The following is a 20,859-nucleotide window of genomic DNA, read 5'->3' as shown; positions in this document are numbered from 1 at the left end:
CTCTACCCTCTTGAGTTCTTGTGACTGGACTAATAATAAAATTGATGCAAGACAGATAAACAGGAGAAAAATAAATAATTGTACAAACAGAGGTCTCTTAGAAATGGAACCCAAAAAGTGGAGAAAGTAGGTAGGTTTGGTACTTTTTAGACACAGAAACAATAAATATATGAGGAATTAACAGGACAAAGAAACTTAGGCTTTGGGTGCTTAATTAGTGAAGAATCTAAATGAAATTTGAGCTTGGGTAGTAAGTTTAAGAAGTCTCAAGATGTGTTTATATAGACTTCTCTGCCCAGATTCTGTGTCTCTAGTGATAAGGATGGCCTTCCACCTCCATGTGCTGAGAGTGTACCTTTCACGTGAGAGGTTTATTTCCTGCTTTTAGGGAGACTGGGTGGAGTGTGTGTCAAAGTGTCCCTCTTACATCAGCTCAATCTTAAGTAATTTTAATTCAAAATAATCAGTATGCCATTGAGACATACTTTGGGATAGCCTGCCCTGGATCCCACCTGTGGAAATAGAACCATTGTAAGTCTTGGAAGGGCCTAGATAGCAGACAGATTTTTGGAAAGCAGATCATCTTCCCATTCAAAAACTTTTGCTTAACTTTGCTCAATCTAATACCTTCCACAAATAAAATGCTGAATCTCTTGTTAGTGAGATGTGTTTTACAATTTGAAATTCTACTACCAAGTTGGATCATGAAAATTTCTGGCTATGATATAGGTAACAAGTTAAATCTTACCATTTAATGAGTTTTCTTATTTAAAGATAAGATTTTTAAGGCTGTTCTCAGATTTGTCAGCTTCAATTGCATTATAATTATTCTCATTTCAGATCATCCCTATTTTGTTGGTGTCCAGTTCCATCCCGAGTTTTCTTCTAGGCCAATGAAGCCTTCCCCTCCATACCTGGGGCTGTTACTTGCAGCAACTGGGAATCTGAATGCCTACCTCCTACAGGGATGCAAGCTGTCTTCAAGGTAACCAGCTTCCTGTGTCCGTAGCAGTGACACAAGATACAATTATCAACATAATAGACTTCTCATAAAATTTAATATTATTGTAGTATTTTTTTTAAAGTGGAGAGTCATTTTTTCCCCTCTTAATAAGCATACATTTTTCTCTGAATGAAAGTGATTTAATCACATCTGCGACGAGTTGACTCACTGGAAAAGAGTCTGATGCTGGGAGGGATTGGGGGCCGGAGGAGACGGGGACGACAGAGAATGAGATGGCTGGATGGCATCACCGACTCGATGGACATGAGTTTGAGTGAACTCCGGGAGTTGGTGATGGACAGGGAGGCCTGGCGTGCTGTGATTCATGGGGTCACAAAGAGTCAGACACGACTGAGCGACTGAACTGAACTGAACTGAACTGAACAAGAGTAATCTGTCAGTTTTCCAAATCATGCTGATGCTGAGTATTTTTTTTACAGATATTTATCATTTTGGTAGGTGGAAAAAAAAGGGATTTTCTTTTGTTGACTTTCTGAGTAATACATGTACATGAATATTTTATATGTTTATTTGCTTTTTTGTTTTATTAATACCCTGTTCATATCCTTTTCCTTAATTTTCCTTTTGCTATCATCCTTTTTCTTGATGATTGCTAAGCTCTTTATATAATAAAGGACATTAATCCTTTGTTCGATTACACGTACTTTTTCAGAGTGGTTTTGTTTTTGTTAATGGTTTTCATTAGTTTTTATTAGGTTTATCTTAGTTTTTATTTTCACTAAAGAACTTTAAATAAAGACTTTATGTAGTCCTTATTTATGTTTTTTTTAAACGTGGTCAGATCTTTCACTTTGGTAGATTATGTCCTTAGTATCATGCCTAAACTCTTTCCCTGTCAAAAGATTATTGTATAATTACCCATTTGTTTTCCACTAGCACTTTTATAGTTTCAGAGGAAAAAATTTTAAAATAGAGTTGATTTACAGTGTTGTGCTGATTTCTGCCGCACAGCTAAGTGACTCAGTTATATATACATACATATATATATATATTCTTTTTAAAATATTCTTTTCCATTATGGTTTGTCTCAGGAAATTGGATATAGTTCCCTGTGCTATGCATTAGGCCCTTGTTGTTTATCTACTCTAAATGTAATATTTTGTATCTACTAATCCCAAACTCCCAGTCTATCCCTCTCCCTTCCCTCCTCACCCTTGGCAACCATAAGTCCATTCTCTGTGTCTGTGAGTCTGTTTCTGTTTTGGAGATAGGTTTTCTTGTGGCATATTTTCGATTCTACATATAAGTGGTATCATATTGTATTTGAGCTTCTCTTTCTGACTTAATTCACTTAGTATGATAATCTCTAGGTCTGCTGCAATCGCCATGTTGCTGCAAATGGCATTATTTCATTCTTTTTCATGACTGAGTAGTATTCCATTGTAAGTATGTACCACATCTTCTTTATCCATTCATCTGTCGATGGACATTTAGGTTGTGTCCATATCTTGGCTATTGGGAACAATGCTGCTATGAACACTGGTGTGCAGGTATCTTTTTGAATTATAGTTTTGCCCCGGTATAAGCCCAGGAGTGGGATTGCTGGATCATATGGTAATTCTATTCTTAGTTTTCTGAGGAACCTCCATACTGTTCTCCATAGTGGCTGTACCAATTTACATGTCCACCAACAGTGTAGGAGGGTTCCCTTTCCCCCACACCCTCTCTAGCAATTGTTGTTTGTAGACTTTTTAATGATGGCCATTCTGACTGGTGTGAGGTGATACCTCATTGTAGTTTTGACTTGCATATCTCTAATAATCAGTGATGTTGAGCATCATTTCATGTACCTGTTGACCATTTGTAGGTCTTGTTTGGAGAAATGTCTATCAAGGTCTTCTGCCCATTTTTCAGTTGGGTTTTGTTGTTGTTGCATGAGCTGTTTGTATATTTTGAAGATTAAGTCTTTGTCTTTCACATCATTTGCAAATATTTTCTCCCATTCTGTAGCTTGTCTTTTCTTTCTTTTTTTAAAAAGTAATTTCCTTTGCTGTGCAAAAGCTTGTAAGTTTGATTAGGTCCCATTTATTTATTTTTGTTTTTATTTCTATTGCCTTGGGAGACTGATATAGTTTCAGTTTTGTATTTTCAATATGTAATATATATGGATTTTATTTTTGGTGTGGGATGTGAGGTAGGGATCTCCATCCCCTTGATACCACTCCACCCTCACTGATTAAGTAATTTAGGTTTGTTTCAAGGATTTCTGTTTTGCTCCACTGGTGACTTCATCTCTTTTTTCTGAATCCTTACAACCCTTTCCATTGTCATAGCATTATTGTAAGTCAAGCCCTTATCTACCCTACTCTTATTATTATTGAATATTTTCAAAAATGTGTTTACCTCTTCTTCTGGAGGACTTGTACAATGATTTTTAAAGTCTAATTTGAATTTTAAAATCCCTTAGGAATTTTCATTAAAATTCATTAAAATTTAATTTTCATTAAATTTCATTAAAATTTATTGACATTTAAATACTAGTTTGGTGAGAATTTACATCTTTATTTCTTTTCATCTAAGAATATTGTATGTAATAACTTTAAAGGTGAAAGGAACTGGCCAGAATCATGTGCTTAGATAGGGGTTACTACCACACTAACTGGATATATCTTGTTTAGAAGTTACCATTGTGGACCCTCATTGTAGCAAATGAGTCTTCTGATACTGCATTTGAGGACTGCCAGGACTGTGGAAAATTCTTAAAGAGATGGGAATACCAGACCATCTTACCCGTCTCCTGAAAAACCTGTATGCAGGTCAAGAAGCAACAGTTAGAACTGGACATAGAACAACAGACTGGTTCAAAATTGGGAAAAGGGTATGTCAGGGCTTTACATTGTCAACCTGCTTATTTAACTTATATGCAGAGTATATCATGCAAAATGCTGGGCTAGATGAATCCCAAGCTGGAATCAAGATGGCCAGGAGAAATACCAATAACCTCAATATGCAGATGACACCACCCTTATGGCAGAAAGTGAAGAAGAACTAAAAAGCCTTTTGAAGAAGGTGAAAGAGAAGAGTGGAAAAGCTGGCTTAAAACTCAACATTCAAAAAACTAAGATCATGTCATTTGATCCCATCACTTCATGGCAAATAGACGGGGAAAAATGGAAACAGTGACAGACTATTTTCTTGGGCTCCAAAATCACTGCGGATAGTGACTGAAGCCATATGCATGGCTTAAAAGATGCTTGCTCCTTGGAAGAAAAGCTATGACAAACCTAGACAGCATATTAAAAAGCAGAGACTTCAGTTTTCCAACAAAGGTCCGTATAGTCAAAGCTATGGTTTTTCTAGTAGTCATGTTTGGATGTGAGAGTTGGATCATAAAGAAGGCTGAGCACTGAAGAACTGATGCTGTTGAATTGTAGTGCTAGAGAAGACTCTTGAGAGTTCCTCAGACAGCAAGAAGATGCAGCCAGTCAATCCTAAAGGAACTGAATCCTGAATATTCATTGGAAGAACTGATGCTGAAGCTGAACCTCCAATACTTTGGCCACCTGATGTGAAGAGCCGATTCATTGGAAAAGACCCGGATTCTGGGAAAGATTGAGGGCAGGAGGAGAAGGAGGTGACAAGGAATGAGATGGTTGGATGGTATCATCAACTCAATGGACATGAGTTTAAGCAAACTCCAGAAGATAGTGAAGGATAGGGACACCTGGCATGCTGCAGTCCATGGGATCGCAAAGAATTGGACACAAATTAATGACTGAACAAAGGATTGTGGCATGGTGTGTCTGTGTGTACTTTGTTACATGATCCTGCTCCTTGGCAATATTACCTGCTAGGAGAGCCTCACAGTTCCCTAGCATTTCCTTTAACTGTGTGTTCAGATGGGAACAGCTTTACATATTTTTCACGTTGGACCTGTTAATGAATTAATGATCATTCCCTGCACTCTTGAACCGGTGCAGTGGTTTTCACACTGTGCCCTGTGGAGTTGGAATCCAGGCTGCTCTGAGGAGTGGACTGGGGTGGGTGGTTCCAGGCACTTCCGTGCTTCAGTGAAGCTTCAGCTCCACTTGTCCTGGCTCCCGTGGCTTGGTTCTGCATGAGATTGTATATGAAGATGTGTTTCCTGTGTTGTGACGCTGCACAGCTTACACAGCAGACTGGATATTCCAGTATGGTCTCTGTTGCATATATGCTCTGACCCTTCCCTGCCAATCTGTTTTCTCCATTGTTTCAGGTGCTCACACGTGAAAGGAGGATGACAGTGGAACAAGTTAGATGGCTGGGAGAAATACCATGTGCATAATTGTTCACGTATAACTATATGGTTATTTGCAAGTATCAACTAATATATAAATGACATCTGGTTTGTGTGGCTTGCCCACCTCTGTACTGGCTGGCCCGTCAATTCCCACCTGGGGGCTGGTAGTCTCTGGGTAAAGTTCACTGGTAGTTTCTAAGAAAAGTGACTGCTAGCAACTCCTGAGCAAGACACAGTGTGTCTCTTAACAAGACTCTGATGCTGAGATTGGAATCACAGCTGACTAGCAGGCTTCCACAGTGATCAGAGAAGTCCTGTGTGTCAGCCACCAATCAGTGCATTCCTTAAGAGAAGCCAGCATCTTATTTATCTTCGTCTCTCTGGCTCCCCAGTATGCAGTGGTTGTTTACTACCCATTACAGTACTAAATGTAGGGAGGATGCATCCCCTACTATACTAAATATACCCTGGGAGGGTATAATCTCGTCTAATCTTGACACCTTGCAGGGGGCTTTCCAACTAAGAATGGTGCCCATGACTTAATCCAGTGGCAGACACTAGGATTCCAGAGGAACCTTGTACTTTCAGCTCCTCCCTGCCCAGATCCATGGTGTTAGTGAGCATTGAAAATCAAGTAACTGCTTTGGTAGCCAGGCTCTAACGTGAGCTGAGTTGGGACTGTATTTCTGTCAAACAAGATTACTATCTGTGATCAGTCCTAAACAAATGTGACAAGAAATTTGAACATTAGAATAATGGCTTCCTTTTCCAGAAATTGGCTGATATTATTTAAATGTATGGCATATGTGCCGCCAATGTCTTGAAAAACCCACAATGTAAAAATCCTTGGCTTTGAGCAAATACACCTGGGCTCTAACTTTTGCTTTCTGCCTTGTGGAGAACCTTTCTGTTTTGCTGTATTTATATTTTACTGCAATAAGAATATTACTTTGGGATCCCAAGCTGGTGAGCTGAATTCTTAGCTACTCTGGTATCTTCTAGAATGGTAGCAGTTAAGAAGACAAGGTCCACCTGGTTTTAGACTTGTGGGGATCTGTTCAAGATGCAATGGTTTTAGGATATTATTTTTTAGGTTTGTATAAGCTACTCAAAAGTACTTGCAAAATCAAACTAAATCTTGTTTGGAGGATTCTCTAAGACCACCCACGCATTTAATGATTGATTAGGAGGAATGTGAATATAGTTGTACTCATGGCTAAAATTCATTTCAGTGACAGAATAAGCATACACAACTTGCTCAGGCAGGGAAAGAGGTGTAAGTAGAGCCTGGAGAGATCTATCTACAGCTTTCCTATGCTCTCCCTCCCGTGAGAGGTCACACAGAACTCACCCTCCCTCCAGCAGTACAAATGCAGTGTGTGATGTTTACTCCCAGAGAAGCCCATTTGACACTCAGGCTTTAGAGTTTCTATAGGAGGCTGGTCACATGGGCATTCTCTGCCTAGCAACCACCCAAATTCCAGGCTCCCAGGAGGAAATCAAGTGTTCACCACAATCACATTGCCTGTACAAACAGCCTCAGTTCAGTTCAGTTCAGCCTAGGCCCCCCAAAATGACCTTATCAGTTAGTAATGGAGAAAACATTCTGAAAGCCAAGTTCCCCAGCAACAGGCCTTTCTAAAGATGTCAGCCTCAGTCCTATTGTGTTAACTCTTTTGCACAAGTCCAGTAAACCATTTTTAGAATAAAGATATCCAATGGGAAATTATGATCCATTAAATAAGTCATTGTAATTATTTACTGCTATCTCTCTCCTGGTGTCTAAGTATAATTTGTCCCATGTTTAAACAGTAACCACACATTTGCATGGTTTTGATGGTGTATGATGTAATGGAAGGAGACTGCTTCATGTAATTATAATAAAAAATTATAGGAGATTTATACGAAATAGAATATCCAAAGATTCTTATAATTGCAAGTTCTTCAGTATGTAAAAACAAAGCACATGATTTATGTCCAGAATTCCACTTTTTAAAAAAATTGAAGTTAGTTGATTTACAATGTTGTGTTAGTTTTAGTTTCTGGTGTATAGCAAAATGGTTCAGTTTTATATATATCTTCTTTTCAATTATGGTTTATTAAAGGATATTGAATATAGTTCCCTGTGCTATACAGTAGGTCCTTGCAGTTTCAGAATTCCATTTTTAAGCAACTGGAAAGAGAAGAGGGATAAGAGTCGAAAGTCATAGGTTGTTTCTCAGCCTATGTGTCTCTGGGGCTGCCCTACAAGGCCCTGAGGTGCAGTCACTTCACACTGAGGTCAGGAATGACTTCCAGTTTTTGTAATGCTAGCATTTATCATGCCCCTCTGTCAGGTCAGAGTAAAACTCTCTTGCTTAGCTAGTGCTTGTTCTATGTCGGAAAGCAAGAACTGAGATGGAGTTCAGTTCACAGAAATGCAGCTCTTTGGGAAAACATGTTTTTAAAATATAAAAGCAAAACCTTAAGACATGTGAGTAGCATTTTATTCTAGGTTTTAGGATCTTAGATTCCTAGTCTCCACCCAACACAATCTATCTCTTGTGCAGAGAAATCATCTATTTGTTGAAACGGAAGGCAGGCCGGTATAGAAATGGGAGGAAAGTTAACTTCGTGGTGCACTGTATTTGCCTGATTGTTTCAGACCAAACTCAAGAGTTGAAACTACATTATAATCAGAGGGTCTTAAAGGAAGTACAGAGTTGCAGGCAGTGCTTTCTATTTCCTGATTCTTTATGTGCTCCTAGGATTGAGTCCCTTCTCTCCTGCAAGCTCAGGCTTCCCTCTTCATTTTTCTCTTTGAATCTCTGCAGCCAGGGAGTGAAGGCACTCATTTCCTTCGCCATTGTCTCTGGTCTCTGTCCTGTGACTACTGGGCTTTTCCTTTGAAGTGATATGCTGTCTTCAAGCCTGGGAAAACTTTGTTTTCTGTTGACTTCTAGCTGAGGCATTAGAGAAAATTTGGAAAATAGGAAAAAGGATCCATAAACCTGTAAACCTAACTAGGTCACTGTCCTTGCTTTTGAGTCTTTCCTTCCAGTCTTTAGTTATACTCATATATGACTCCTTTCATGGTTGTAATCAGAATAGTGAGAGTGTGTGTGTGTTTTTCCCAGTTCTTTTTTTTTTTAATTCTCTTATTCTTTCAAGCCTATAGAGAAGATGAAGGAATAGTGCAGTGAATACTTGTGTGCACTTCACCTAGATTCATCAGTTGTTGCCTTTTTACCATGTTTGACTCTCTTTTTCTCATTGTATAAACTTCTTTCAGAAGCACTTATAAGTTGCAAACATCATAGCACTTCACTCCTAAATACTTTATCATTCATTTCCTAAAATTGAAGACATTGTCTCACATAACTGCAGTATCATGATCACACCTAAGAAAATTAACATTAATTCCATGACATCATTTAATATCCAGTTCATATGAAAATTTTTCCATTTATCCCCAAATGTCTCTTTGGCTTTTTTTGAAATTAAAAAATTTAATCAGTGATGAATTTGAGGTTAATTTGGTTATGTTTCCTAGTTTCTTTTAATCTAGGTAATCACCTGCTCTTTTTCAGTTCTTCATAACAATGACTTTTTAAAAAAAATAATTTATTTTAATTGGAGGATAATTACTTTACAATATTGTGACTTTTAAAATAAAGAGGCCAAGAACTGCCATACAACCCAGCAATCTCACTCCTGGGCATACACACCGAGGAAACCAGAATTGAAGGAGACACATGTACTCCAATGTTCATCACAGCACTGTTTATAATAGCCAGGACATGGAAGCAATCTAGATGTCCATCTGCAGACGAATGGATAAGAAAGCTGTGGTACATTTATTACACAATGGAGTATTACTCAGCAATTAAAAAGAATACGTTTGAATCAGTTCTAATGAGGTGGATGAAACTGGAGCTTATTATACAGAGTGAAGTAAGCTAGAAAGAAAAACACCAATACAGTATACTAATGCATATATATGAAATTTAGAAAGATGATAACGATAACCCTGTATATGAGACAGCAAAAGAGACACAGATATATAGAACAGTCTTTTGGACTCTGTGGGAGAGGGCGAGGGTGGGATGATTTGGGAGAATGGCATTGAAACATGTATATTATCATATGTGAAATGAATCACCAGTCCAGGTTTGATGCATGATACAGGATGCTCAGGACTGGTGTACTGGGATGAACCAGAGGGATGGGATGGGGAGGGAGGTGGGAGAGGGGTTCAAGATGGGGAGCACATGTACACCCGGGGCAGATTCTTGTCAATGTATGGCAAAACCAATACAATAATGTAAAGTAATTAGCCTCCAATTAAAATAATTTAAAATAAATAAATAAAATAAAGAGGCAAGGCCAATTGTAGCAATGACCAGAATTTGATTCATATTTTGTTTTGATTAGATTCAGGTTAGGCATTTTTGGAAGAATAGTTCATTGGGGCTGTTGTGGACTTTATAAGGACACATCAGGAGACACGTGAGGCACATAATATTCCCTCTTTAGTCATACAGTGAATGGTGCTGAGTTTAACACCTGGCTAAGATAGTGACTGTCTGGAGGTCTCTTTTGTAAAGAAACATTTTTTTCCATTTTAGTTTCTAAAATACCACCCCCCACTGAAATGAACTAGGGCTCCTGGAAGAAATGGTTGGTTTCAAGTCTGGGATAAGAAAAGTACAGGATGAGGCCAGAAGGTGTTGCTGGACTTAAAGGAAGGAAGAGTTTAAAAACCAAGGGGAAGATTTTGTATAAGGTCAAAGAAGCTAGCTTGAAAGGGTTCCTGTTGGCCTCACTTTGGACAGTTTGAACATCAAAAACAGTAATGACAAAATTGGATTACAACACATTATATGTTTTAAAAATTACATAATAATACTCAGAAAAAAAAGGCCAATTTAAAAAATGTAGATGCCACCCCTGATGTAATAACTGAGTCAAATAAGGATCATAAGTGGATGCCAAAACCATTAGATGAAGGGTTTTAGAAAGCAGGATATTCATATGTTCTCAAAGTATCACCACAGTTTTTATTAATTACAGAAGCTTGTCTTTTGAACAGAACACCTCATACCCAGTTTTCCAAGTTGCATGATGCTCCTACTGTTGATGGCTGCACGCTTTAGCATCTCTCAATGCGCCACATGTGCTGGAGCTCACACCACCCCAGCCATGGTGCTGGGCACAAGAGAATCAAGGACTAGTCCAATAAGAACACATGCCCTGTCCTGTGGGGCTTATCGGGCAGCTTAATGCTTCTCTACATTTTGGGGCTGACGGATCACCTTCCAAGAAAGTGATGAAAGCTGTGGACCCACTTCCTGTAAAAGTGCACACACATAGCAATTGGAACATCATTTCCCAGTATTCATATCCCAGAAACCTACCATCCATCAGTATTCTTCTAAGAGTCTCCTCAGATACAGACCCCCAGCTAAGATGGTTTTTATAAAAAGGAGATGGTAATAGTACCCACTTCACAAGGTAGTAACGAAGGGTGCATTTTTTTCTAAATGGAAAGCACTTAGCACAGTGCCTGGTCTATGGTAGGAAGTTAAATGGGAATAATTATTGTGCTATGATTATTATTATTATTAATCTCTTGCTGCTGCAAAGCCTCCTACCTGGTCTCCATGCCTCCAGCTTTCCTCTTCTCAATCCACCTTCTGCTGGCAATCTGGTGGAAGGCAATCTGTAGCCTGTTAGGATGCTGGTTCCCCAAATGGTTACTGATGATGGCCATTAGAGGTAGGTGTGGCCTCTCCGCTGATTAGAGTGTACATTTCTCCCTCTAAGGCATCCTTATCCCACTTGGGGGTGATTCTTTCTCTTTGACTAGGAGAGTAAGATACTCCTTTTCTCTTGTGTGAATCGAATGTGCTTTTTCCAGCACTGTTTAAACTTGGAATCACCTTGCTTTTTATTTTAACTTTTGGTCTGCATGGTTGATGTTGCCAGGGACCATTCTTGCCGTATAAAGTGCAAATATTTTATTTTTGTGGGGATAGTGTGGACAAATAGAGCAGGTGCTATAGGTTAATTTTCTGGATATGCCACTTCCTGGGTAATTTTTTTCCAAGTCCCCACTCCTAAACCTCAGGATCTTCATCCTTTAGGGTTGCTGTGAAGAACAGTTGAGATGCTGCTTTGTAAACTTTCACCTGATTTTAAAATACTGTTTTTCCCCCTATGTTACATTTCAAGCAAAACTGAACTGGAAAAGAAGATTCTTTTTTGCCTTCTTTTTCAACAGCTTTTTCAAACATCTTTAAAACAGCTCCCCTGCTTATTGTTGGATTCCAAAACCGTACCTTGAGACTGTTTCTTGTAAAAGTACTGCTGATAAGCACCATTTGAGTATGCCTTCCCTAAGGGATTAAATGTTGCTGAAAAGGTGCTCTTTATTGATCGTGATTCACTGCCCGCTGATGATGCGGTGTCAGCCAGGGATGGAGTTAATACTGATACAGACTACTGTGCTTTTAATGTCATGCCAGGGTTTGTTCTGCCATTTACTATTCAATGCAAGACTCATTCAAAACATACTAAGTTATTCATTCCGTTGCTCTTATATTTTATGGCTTCCAGGGGCTCTTTGAGAAGGAAGTAAGTATAGTGATAACGCTTTGGGGAAAACTGAGTGCATGGCAACCTGTTTTAAAACATGCTTTCTCCACGTGAAATGGATTTTGATATAAAGTATTATAGCAATTTATGCATGCTGGGGATCTTAAGTATGCTATTAGAATTTTTTAATTCCAACTACCTCTTTCTGTTAATGGAGAAGAAATGGATTAACAGCTGCCTCAGGGTAGCAAAGAAGGTGGACTATGTGAGGCAGTACTCTACCGTTGCCCTGGTGCCTTGGAATATATGTTTTCTTCTATTAGGAATTTATTAGGAACCAGGAGTCTTTGACAAACAGACTTGACTATGACAAACCTTGCGTTTGTCAAAGAACCACACGTTGACCATGGCGGTCAAGTCTTGTAAGTTGAGCCAGTGTTGAAGGATGGCCAAGTCCTGTGCGTTGCCGCTGGTGATTTTGATTTTTAGAAAAGAGTACTTCCATTATTTGGAGGGTACTTGCATGCATGAAGGAGATTTGCTGTGATTTTGACTGTACATAGCTAGACCTTACAAAAACCTTTCTTAGCGAGTGACAAGGAGAACCATTGCATGGTGATTATGGTTTGTTTTTGTTAAAATCATGATTCATTTGTTCTGAATCAGTGCTAATAGAGCTTTTTCGTAGTGGTAAAAATGTTCTATAATCTGCACTCTCCTTATGATTATGTCAATTTTAATCTTAGCTCTATTTTAATTCTAGCATTGGCAAAGTTTTTATATATTGGTGTGCTAAGTTGCTTCAGTCATGTCCAACTCTTTGTGACCCTATGGACTGTAATCTGCCAGGCTCCTCTGTCCATAGAATTCTCCAGGCAAGAATATTGGAGTGGGTTGCCATGCCCTCCTCCAGGGGATCTCGAACCCATGTCTCTTATGTCTCCTGTGTTGCAAGCAGATTCTTTCCCACTGAGCCATTGGTTTCTTATATTATACATAGAAGTGTAATATTTGAAACTAGGAATAAAGAATGCTTTTACCTTAAAAAGAAAATCTGCACTGTCCAGTATCACAGTCACCAACCACACATTCCTGTTGAGCACTTAAAGTATGGCTCAGTGTATACACATGAGAAATGGAATTTTAAATTTTATTTGGTTTTCAGTTCAGTTCAGTTCAGTCGCTCAGTCGTGTCCGACTCTTTGCGACCCCATGAATTGCAGCATGCCAGGCCTCCCTGTCCATCACCAACTCCCGGAGTTCACTCAAACTCATGTCCATCGAGTCGGTGATGCCATCCAGCCATCTCATTCTCTGTCGTCCCCTTCTCCTCCTGCCCCCAATCCCTCCCAGCATCAGAGTCTTTTCCAGTGAGTCATCTCTTCGCATGAGGTGGCCAAAGTATTGGAGTTTCAGCTTTAGCATCAGTCCTTCCAATGAACACCCAGGACTGATCTCCTTTAGAATGGACTGCTTGGATCTCCTTGCAGTCCAAGGGACTCTCAAGAGTCTTCTCCAACACCACAGTTCAAAAGAATCAATTCTTCGGTGATCAACTTTCTTCACAGTCCAACTCTCACATCCATACATCAAAGGAAAAGTTTAAGCACTGTCACCTCTTGTCTAGATTGCATGTAAGTTAGTTCTTTATAGTTAAAACGGTTTAGTGAAAGTATAACCAAATGATTTAATTTTTTAACCTTTAAGGTGTTTTTTTTTGTGTGTATGAATAAGATCACAAAAAGGAGGGAAAAACCCCTGTCCACTTGGGACCCATTCTGAGTTCAGAGAACAGCGAGGTAAAAAAGTCTGGCCCTCAGGGAGGAGGCACTTCCTCACATCCCCTTTTGGCCCAGGACTCAGAGCTGAGAACTGCAGGTCGACCTTCTTCATGTTCCAGAGGTTGGCGTCTGTGAAGCTGGGAGGCAGGCATTCACTGCCATCTTTCCCTTTCTGAGGTCCTGGTGCGTATAGGACCCCCACTCTGACAATCTTGTGGGGACCTTTGTGTCACCATATGGTGGAGGACTTGGTTTGGGGACAAGGAACAAGTAGGGTGTTTTTGGCTTGGTTTGACATTTGCTAACTAGTAAAGGTCCTGCCCTGAATAATCCCTCACTAACCACCCTCTGGTTCAAATATCACCATTAATCCATCCTTGAGGGTAGGGTTTTGAGGCTCCTGCTCAGGCACAGGTCTGGAAATGGAGCCTCTCTGAGACATTTCTCCAATGGAAAGAGGACCACTAGGTGACTCAACACGGGAGGAAATTAACCAGTGAATCAAGTTGGTGGATGTTGTATCTGGAAGCTATTCTTGATGTGCCCCCAACAAGGGAGGTCCAGAGTATGTTTATCTTTTCCAGAGTCCACCTGGACTACTAATATATCCAGCCAGTTGTTCACTCAACTAAAAAGACCCTGAAAGACTGGAATCAATTCAGTTCAGTCACGCAGTTGTGTCGAACTCTTTGTGACTCCGTGAACTGCAGCATCCCAGGATTCCCTGTATATCACCAACTTCCAGAGCTTGTTCAAACTCACCTTCGAGTTAGTGATGCCATCCAACCATCTCATCCTCTATAATCTTCTTCTCCTCCCGCCTTCAATCTTTCCTAGCATCAGGGTCTTTTCCAGTGACTCTGTTCTTTGCATCAGGTGGCCAAGGCATTGGAGCTTCAGTTTCAACATCAGTCTTTCCAATGATTGTTCAGGACTGATTTCCTTTAGGATGGACTAGTTGGATCTCCTTGCAGTCCAAGGGACTCTCAAGAGTCTTCTCCAACACCACAGTTCAAAAGCATTGTCATAGATCAAGAGACTTAGTTGATTTAAATTCAGATAGCTACTGTGGCTTGTGGCTACCATATTGGACAGTGCAGGTTTAAAACTGTTTGCTCCTCAAATGTAACAAGACTCACAACTGTTCACAGAATATGAACAGTTCCATATTCTGTGACCTTTCAAAAAATTTAACATGTAAGAGCCTAATACCTAATAACTCTCCCCACTGAGAAGTGTGTGTGTGTGTGTACAGAGATTATTTAAAGAGATAGGTTAGGCTTAAGATAGAGCTGAGATGTCTCGAACTAAGTGAAAATATCCCCAGAGAAGTATATCTTATGACTTAAGTCTACTCTGTGTGAAACAAAAATGAACCCCTAAGTCTTACATGGTACAGATTTTATTACATTTGCAGGAGCTGTTGCTGTTCTGCATGCAGATTGTGTTTCTAGCACTTGTGTTTTGCTGGCACATGAATGCCATAAAATCAGCATGCTTAGCAGCATTGCTTATTTTGAGAATTCTGTTGAGTGTTGCGGTTTATTTGGTTGTTCTGTCTCCACCCCTGAACACATATGGAAAAACAAGTGAACCCCATCATTTGCCTTGGAGCATCCCTTTGTTAGGCTTACCCTGTGCCATACTGATACATTGGCAGAGTTTAGAGCTGATAGCCAGCAGACAGGAAACGAGAGCCATTAGGATAGACCCACCCAAGTCCACTTGCTAAAGTGGGTAGGGAATTACTCTTGATACAGGAAAATCACGCACTTGGCAGTTTTCACTGCTTCTTTATATTTCCATGACTTTTTGAGAGATATCATGTTATAAACATATAGCCCTCATAACCAGCAATGGCTTATATTTTTATGTAGTTTCAGAGTACATTTGTGCAGTCTTTTTTGGCCCTCGTAACATTTTGGTGAGGTGTTGTAGGTATCCTTACTGATTTTTTCTGGACTCTCAAGGGATCAAGTGACCGGTCTGAAGGTACATAGCTAATTACTAGTACAGCCAAGAGCGTGAGGGGTCAGATGTGGGCCCACCCCACTCTTTCCCGAGTTCAGCAGCAGGGAAGGAAGCTTGAACGACTTGAGAAAATGGAGTTCCTTTGGCCCTTTGGACCGTCTCACTTGTGGTGTCAGGGTACACGCCTTGTGGGCACACCGTAGCGCACAGCTGAGACTTGAACTTGTGGCCTGGGTTAGCATGATACAGGTATTCTGGCCGCACCTCGAACAAGCTGTGCGCCTGGTGAATCACTTGAACATCCTTGACCTTCATTTCTTCTCACACAGGAAGTTGAATGCATCTTCCAAATCCCCTTTTGTCGCAGAGAACCAGAAGGGACTCTGGTTTGTAGGGTGAGAGTGCATGGATAAGGATATATCAGCTTTTCTGGGTTCTTTTTTTGAAGAAATATTTTTTGGTTATTATGTGTTTCTTTATTGAAAACCCTTTGATAACAGTAGAAGTGGTTTTCCTGAATTAAAATATAACTAGGAGATATTTTCTACTTGATTGTTCATCTAACAAACCTTGTCTTTTCTGCCATTCTTGAGCTTTTCCTTTGTCTTCTCCATACTGTAACCCCACCCTCCCCCTTTCCAGTATTTTGTCCAGAAATCAGGGTGGAGAGTGAGGTTGTTGGTTATGATTTTATGTATTTATTGATATTTACTCAATATGTTTAGCATAAATCTTTGTTTTCTAGCCTGTCAGCATAGGGTTTCTCCAATTGCTTCCTCTCCTCTCTTTTAAAAAAAGTGAATTTTGAACTTTTACGGAATTCAGACTTCTGTTGCTATAAGTCAGCAAAACCTTGGCCAAGGCTAGGAGTAGCTCAGGCGTAAATCACGTCCTCACAAAGCCATCTTGATAGATCAGTAGAGCTCTTGAGGGGTTGGTCAGCCTGCTGGTTTACTTGGAACCAAGCAAGAGGAACCCCAAAGTGAGCCTTTGGCTCCAAGTCAAAGTACAATCGTAGGCCTATCTCGTGGAGAAGCTTTATTTCTACAGAAACCCAAGATGGCGGCATCTATGTCAATAATCAGTCCTACTTTGAATACTACATGTAACTTGATGTAGTTGGAGCAACACATAAAGTTTCTAATTTGAAAATAGCAAAATTGTACAAATTATTTCTCAAACCCTTGGACCTATGAGAATGCTTATTGAAATGGAAAACTTCCATGTTGTTGGCCTATATTAGTGGTCTTCAGGTTATACATTTCAGTCTAAATTGAAATGCTTTTATAAATTTTCTAAATAAAGTACTTCCAATTTAAAAGCAAGTGATCAATTCCTCTGACAGAAGAAGGAGACCATTGGTTATGGTTGAATTAATGTCTTCCTGGAGTGACTAAGAAGTAGTATTAGAATACTCCTTAGTATTTCCTCTGAGTGGGGGGTCATTATGGAAAGTGTTTGGGATCATAAATAGAATAATTGTGCAAAACTGTTTACCTTTTGCTGAATCAGTTAATCTTTTGCTCTAGTGACAGATACAGTGATGCCAGTGATGACAGCTTTTCAGAGCCAAGGTTAGCGGAGTTGGAAATCAGCTGAAACTGACCCATGACTTGGAATCACCAGGACAGCCTGAGAGGGTGAGATGGAGCCTTGACGTTCCTGTTTGTTTTATAGACGAGCTGTCGTCTCGGTGTAGGAGGGAGCATCACAGGACTCATCTCACAGGATCCCGGATGCTCCTGTTTGACTGGCATAGTGAGCAGAACAGACCTGACAGCTGATTATGCTTCTGGTAACCTGGAACACCCCTGAGAAAGCGAGCAGTTAGCAATGTGCATGAGGCCAGGAATAAATATATCTGAGCACCTATAAATGGATACATGGAGGCTGTGGCGGTTAGAGCCGTAAGAGTGTATCTGAGGGGTCAGCACACTTGTACTGTAAAGGGCCAGACAGGAGCTGTTTGCAGCTTTTCAGGCCCTGCAGCGCATTGGAGATGGAGAGCAGGCTTGGACGTCCACACATAAATAGGCAGGGCTGTGTCCCAATAAAACTTGATTTCCAGACACAGTGTGTTGACCTGTAATCTCAGTCGCTCATGAAAAAGCAGACTTCCTTGAATTTTTAGAAAATAAAATAGTGTTTTCTTTCTTTGTAGGGAGATGTCAGAGACTGACTTGGCTTCCAAGGGCAGCTTATGTCCCTCACAGCTCCTGGAGGTTTTATTAGAAAAGGTAGCAGCCTGGATGGCTTTATTCCATTCACACTCACAGGCCAATCCTGCTTGGACATCCCTAGGGGTAGAACAGGTCTTAAATTGTTCCTGCTCTTTAATAGTTCAGTTCAGTTCAGTCACTCAGTCGTGTCCGACTCTTAGTGACCCCATGGACTGCAGCACGCCAGGCCTCCCTGTCCATCACCAACTCCCTACTCAAACTCATGTCCATCGAGTCGGTGATGCCATCCAACCGTCTCATCCTCTGTCATCCCCTTCTCCTCCTGCCTTCAATCTTTCCCAGCATCAGGGTCTTTTCCAGTCAGTCAGTTCTTCGCATCAGGTGGCCAAAGTATTGGAGTTTCAGCTTCAGCATCAGTCCTTTTAATGAATATTCAGGACTGATTTCCTTTAGGATGGACTGGTTTGATCTCCTTGCTATCCAAGGGACTCTCAAGAGTCTTTTCGAGCACCACAGCTCTTTAGTAGGGACAGCAGCTTTTGGAAAATTTGTACAGAGTCAGTCGCTCCAGTATGATTTCTCTTATTTCACTTAGGGGCAGAACATTGCTGTTCACCAGGGAAGGCACATCCAGGTTTGTTTAGATTTGCCTCAAACATGGAGCCATTCAGAAGCAAACCAAAATGATGCAAAGATTAGTTGGAAGTACTTCAAAGACTTACATTATTCAGCTTCTGATGTGGCTAATATGTATATTCTTTTTTTTTTTTTTTTTAAGGCTCTGAAGTAACTGAAGCCAAGATGAAGGAACTATCTGATGAAATCACCACATTTGTAGAATCACTCTGTTCTCCACCAAACATGGGATGTTCAACCTCAAGGGGAATCTAATAATACATACTTCAATAAACCAGAATCAAAGGGGTGGTTTTCTTTTTCCTCCAGAGGTAACCTTTGGTTCTTGCAAATTTCTTCAGCCGATTAAACATTTCCCAACCATCTCAATGGACAGAAAGTGTTTTGGTGTTTTGTCTGGCATATGGTGATGTCCAGGTGGTAAGCAAGGATCCAGGTAACTGAGGCTTCTCCAGGCTATATGGGAAGACTGGCAAGGCACAGACAATGACTAGTTTTGAGTCAAAAATGAGTCTTTCTGTTACCTGGAATTCAGCCACAGATTTTCATGTGGCCCAAGCTTATTTCAATTTCTCACTGTTTATTTCTACTAAAAAGTGAAATGAAACAGGTCCAAGACTAGGGTTGGTAAGTAGGGTCCTGGCCTCAGGCATTGAATTTAAGGGAGCATAAAAAAATTCAGGAGTCACGATCAGTAACACACACACACACACACACACACACACACACATATTTGAGGTGAAATTCACATAACATAGAATTAACCATTTCAAAGTGAACAATGCAGTAGCATTAGGTACATTCATAGTGTTGTACAACCACCACCTTTATCTGGTTCCAAAACATTTCCATTCCTCAAAAATAAATCCCCACACCCATTAGCAGTCACTGTCCATTCCTCCCTCTCAGCCCTCCGCAACTCCTTTCTATTTCTGTGGATTTGCCTATTCTGGATATTTCATATTAGTGGAATCATACAATATGTGGCCTTTTGTGTCTGGCCTCTGTCACTGAGCTTGATGTTTTTAAAGTTCATCCACAATGTAGCCTATGTCAGTTTTTCCTTCCTTTTTATGGCTGAATAGAATTTCCTGGTATGGATTAGACTATAATTTGTTTATCCATTCATCCATTGATGGGCATTTGGGTTGTTTCTACCTTATGTCTTTTGTGGATAGTGCTTCTGTGAACAGTCATGTGTAAATAATTGTATTTCTTTTTGTTTTTGCCACACCGTGAGGTTTGTGGAATCTTAGTTCCCTGACTGGGGATTCAATCCAGGTCCTTGACAGTGAGAGCACAGAGTCCTAACCATTTGACCACCACGGAAGTTCTGTAAATAATTGAATATCTGTTTGTTTTTTTTTTTAACTCTTTTGGTAAACAGTTATACCTAGGAATGGAATTACATATGGTAATTCTGTTTGACTTCTGGAGGAAACATCAGTAGTATTTTGATGTAAGAATTTTTAAAAACCAAAACTCATTTTAAAAAATTCACAAAGAGCTAAATACCAGATTTTAAAATAAAGATAGGATCTAGCCCTGCATCTCCCTCACCTGCCCCAGTCTCCGGCCGGCTGTACAACAATCTTATCCAGTATGCTTCCTGATTTCCCTGTTGAATGTGCTTGCGATGACTTAGTTGTTGCTTATATTTGAGCCTTCTGAAACTAATATAAATATTTTAACTGCTCACTTGATTTTTTTGTGGTTGTCTTTGGCCTTTAACTTTTTTCTCTTAATGCTGTGAAACATTATTTTGTGAACTGCTACAGAAAATTCATTTACCAAACATGCAGAAATGAAACGAATACTTCTGGTAAACAAAAATATTAAAGAGCTTCAGGGCGCCACTTGTGAAAATTACAGCTTGAAGATCACAAGAGGCTCCACATGAAAAGCCCACACGGAAGGTTAAAAGCTGGAATAGGCCTCCTAGAGAGAGGTACGTAAGCACCGAGGGGATTCTGAACAGCACAAGGGTAGTCTGGCTTCAATTGGAGTTTACAATTGTAATGATTGTGATTTCTAAAATAACTTAGAGTGCTTACACTTTGGGCTAATGATGCATGTAAATAGGACCGGAAGGAAGTGCACTTAAAAACAACAAACCAGCCTTTTTGTTGTTGCTACAGTGAAGGGCAGAAAGGTGGTAGCATGCCTGCTTAGGATAGTGTAGCAGCCGTGGCCATGAACACATAGGAAGGTATTAGAAATCATTCATTTGACAAATATGTCTTGACCCTCAGGATGAGTAACACCTGGTGTAGGCGCTGGGGAAGTGAGGGGAAGTAGAATCTGCCCCCCAAGTATGTCTCTGACAAAAGGATTATTTTAGGCTGAGTTTAAAGAAACAGCAGACAAGGAAAGCTTTGAAAACTGAATAGAAGTTGCCCTTTTTAAGAGATATTTACATTTATAAGGGCAACCTGCATGACTCTAAATCTCCAGAACCTCTTCTCAGTGGAG

General features: G+C 40.1%; 1 protein-coding gene across 5 annotated transcripts in view; it reads left to right on the top strand.

The window, feature by feature from the left end:
• Nucleotides 1-20,076, top strand: part of CTPS2 (CTP synthase 2) — a 120,910-nt gene extending 100,834 nt beyond the window's left edge. For 2 of the 5 annotated variants that reach the window (XM_055438301.2, XM_055438302.2), the window contains exons 17-19: nucleotides 841-985; nucleotides 17,101-17,211; nucleotides 18,530-20,064. In XM_055438301.2, coding sequence (XP_055294276.1) covers nucleotides 841-985; nucleotides 17,101-17,170 — 215 coding nt within the window. In that variant the 3' untranslated portion in view covers nucleotides 17,171-17,211; nucleotides 18,530-20,064. Of the gene's footprint in view, nucleotides 1-840; nucleotides 986-17,100; nucleotides 17,212-18,529 lie in introns of all 5 variants that reach the window. The other 3 variants (XM_088833552.1, XM_055438303.2, XM_055438305.2) reach the window with 3 other exon arrangements.
• Nucleotides 20,077-20,859: the final 783 nt, after the last annotated feature.

The sequence above is a fragment of the Moschus berezovskii genome, chromosome X (assembly GCF_049115385.1).
Source record: "Moschus berezovskii isolate FMDL1 chromosome X, NW_MosBer_1.0, whole genome shotgun sequence".
In the NCBI taxonomy this organism is placed as follows: Eukaryota; Metazoa; Chordata; class Mammalia; order Artiodactyla; family Moschidae; genus Moschus; species Moschus berezovskii.
Note: the sequence above shows the minus strand (reverse complement) of the source record. Positions and strands in the feature narration are given on the sequence as shown.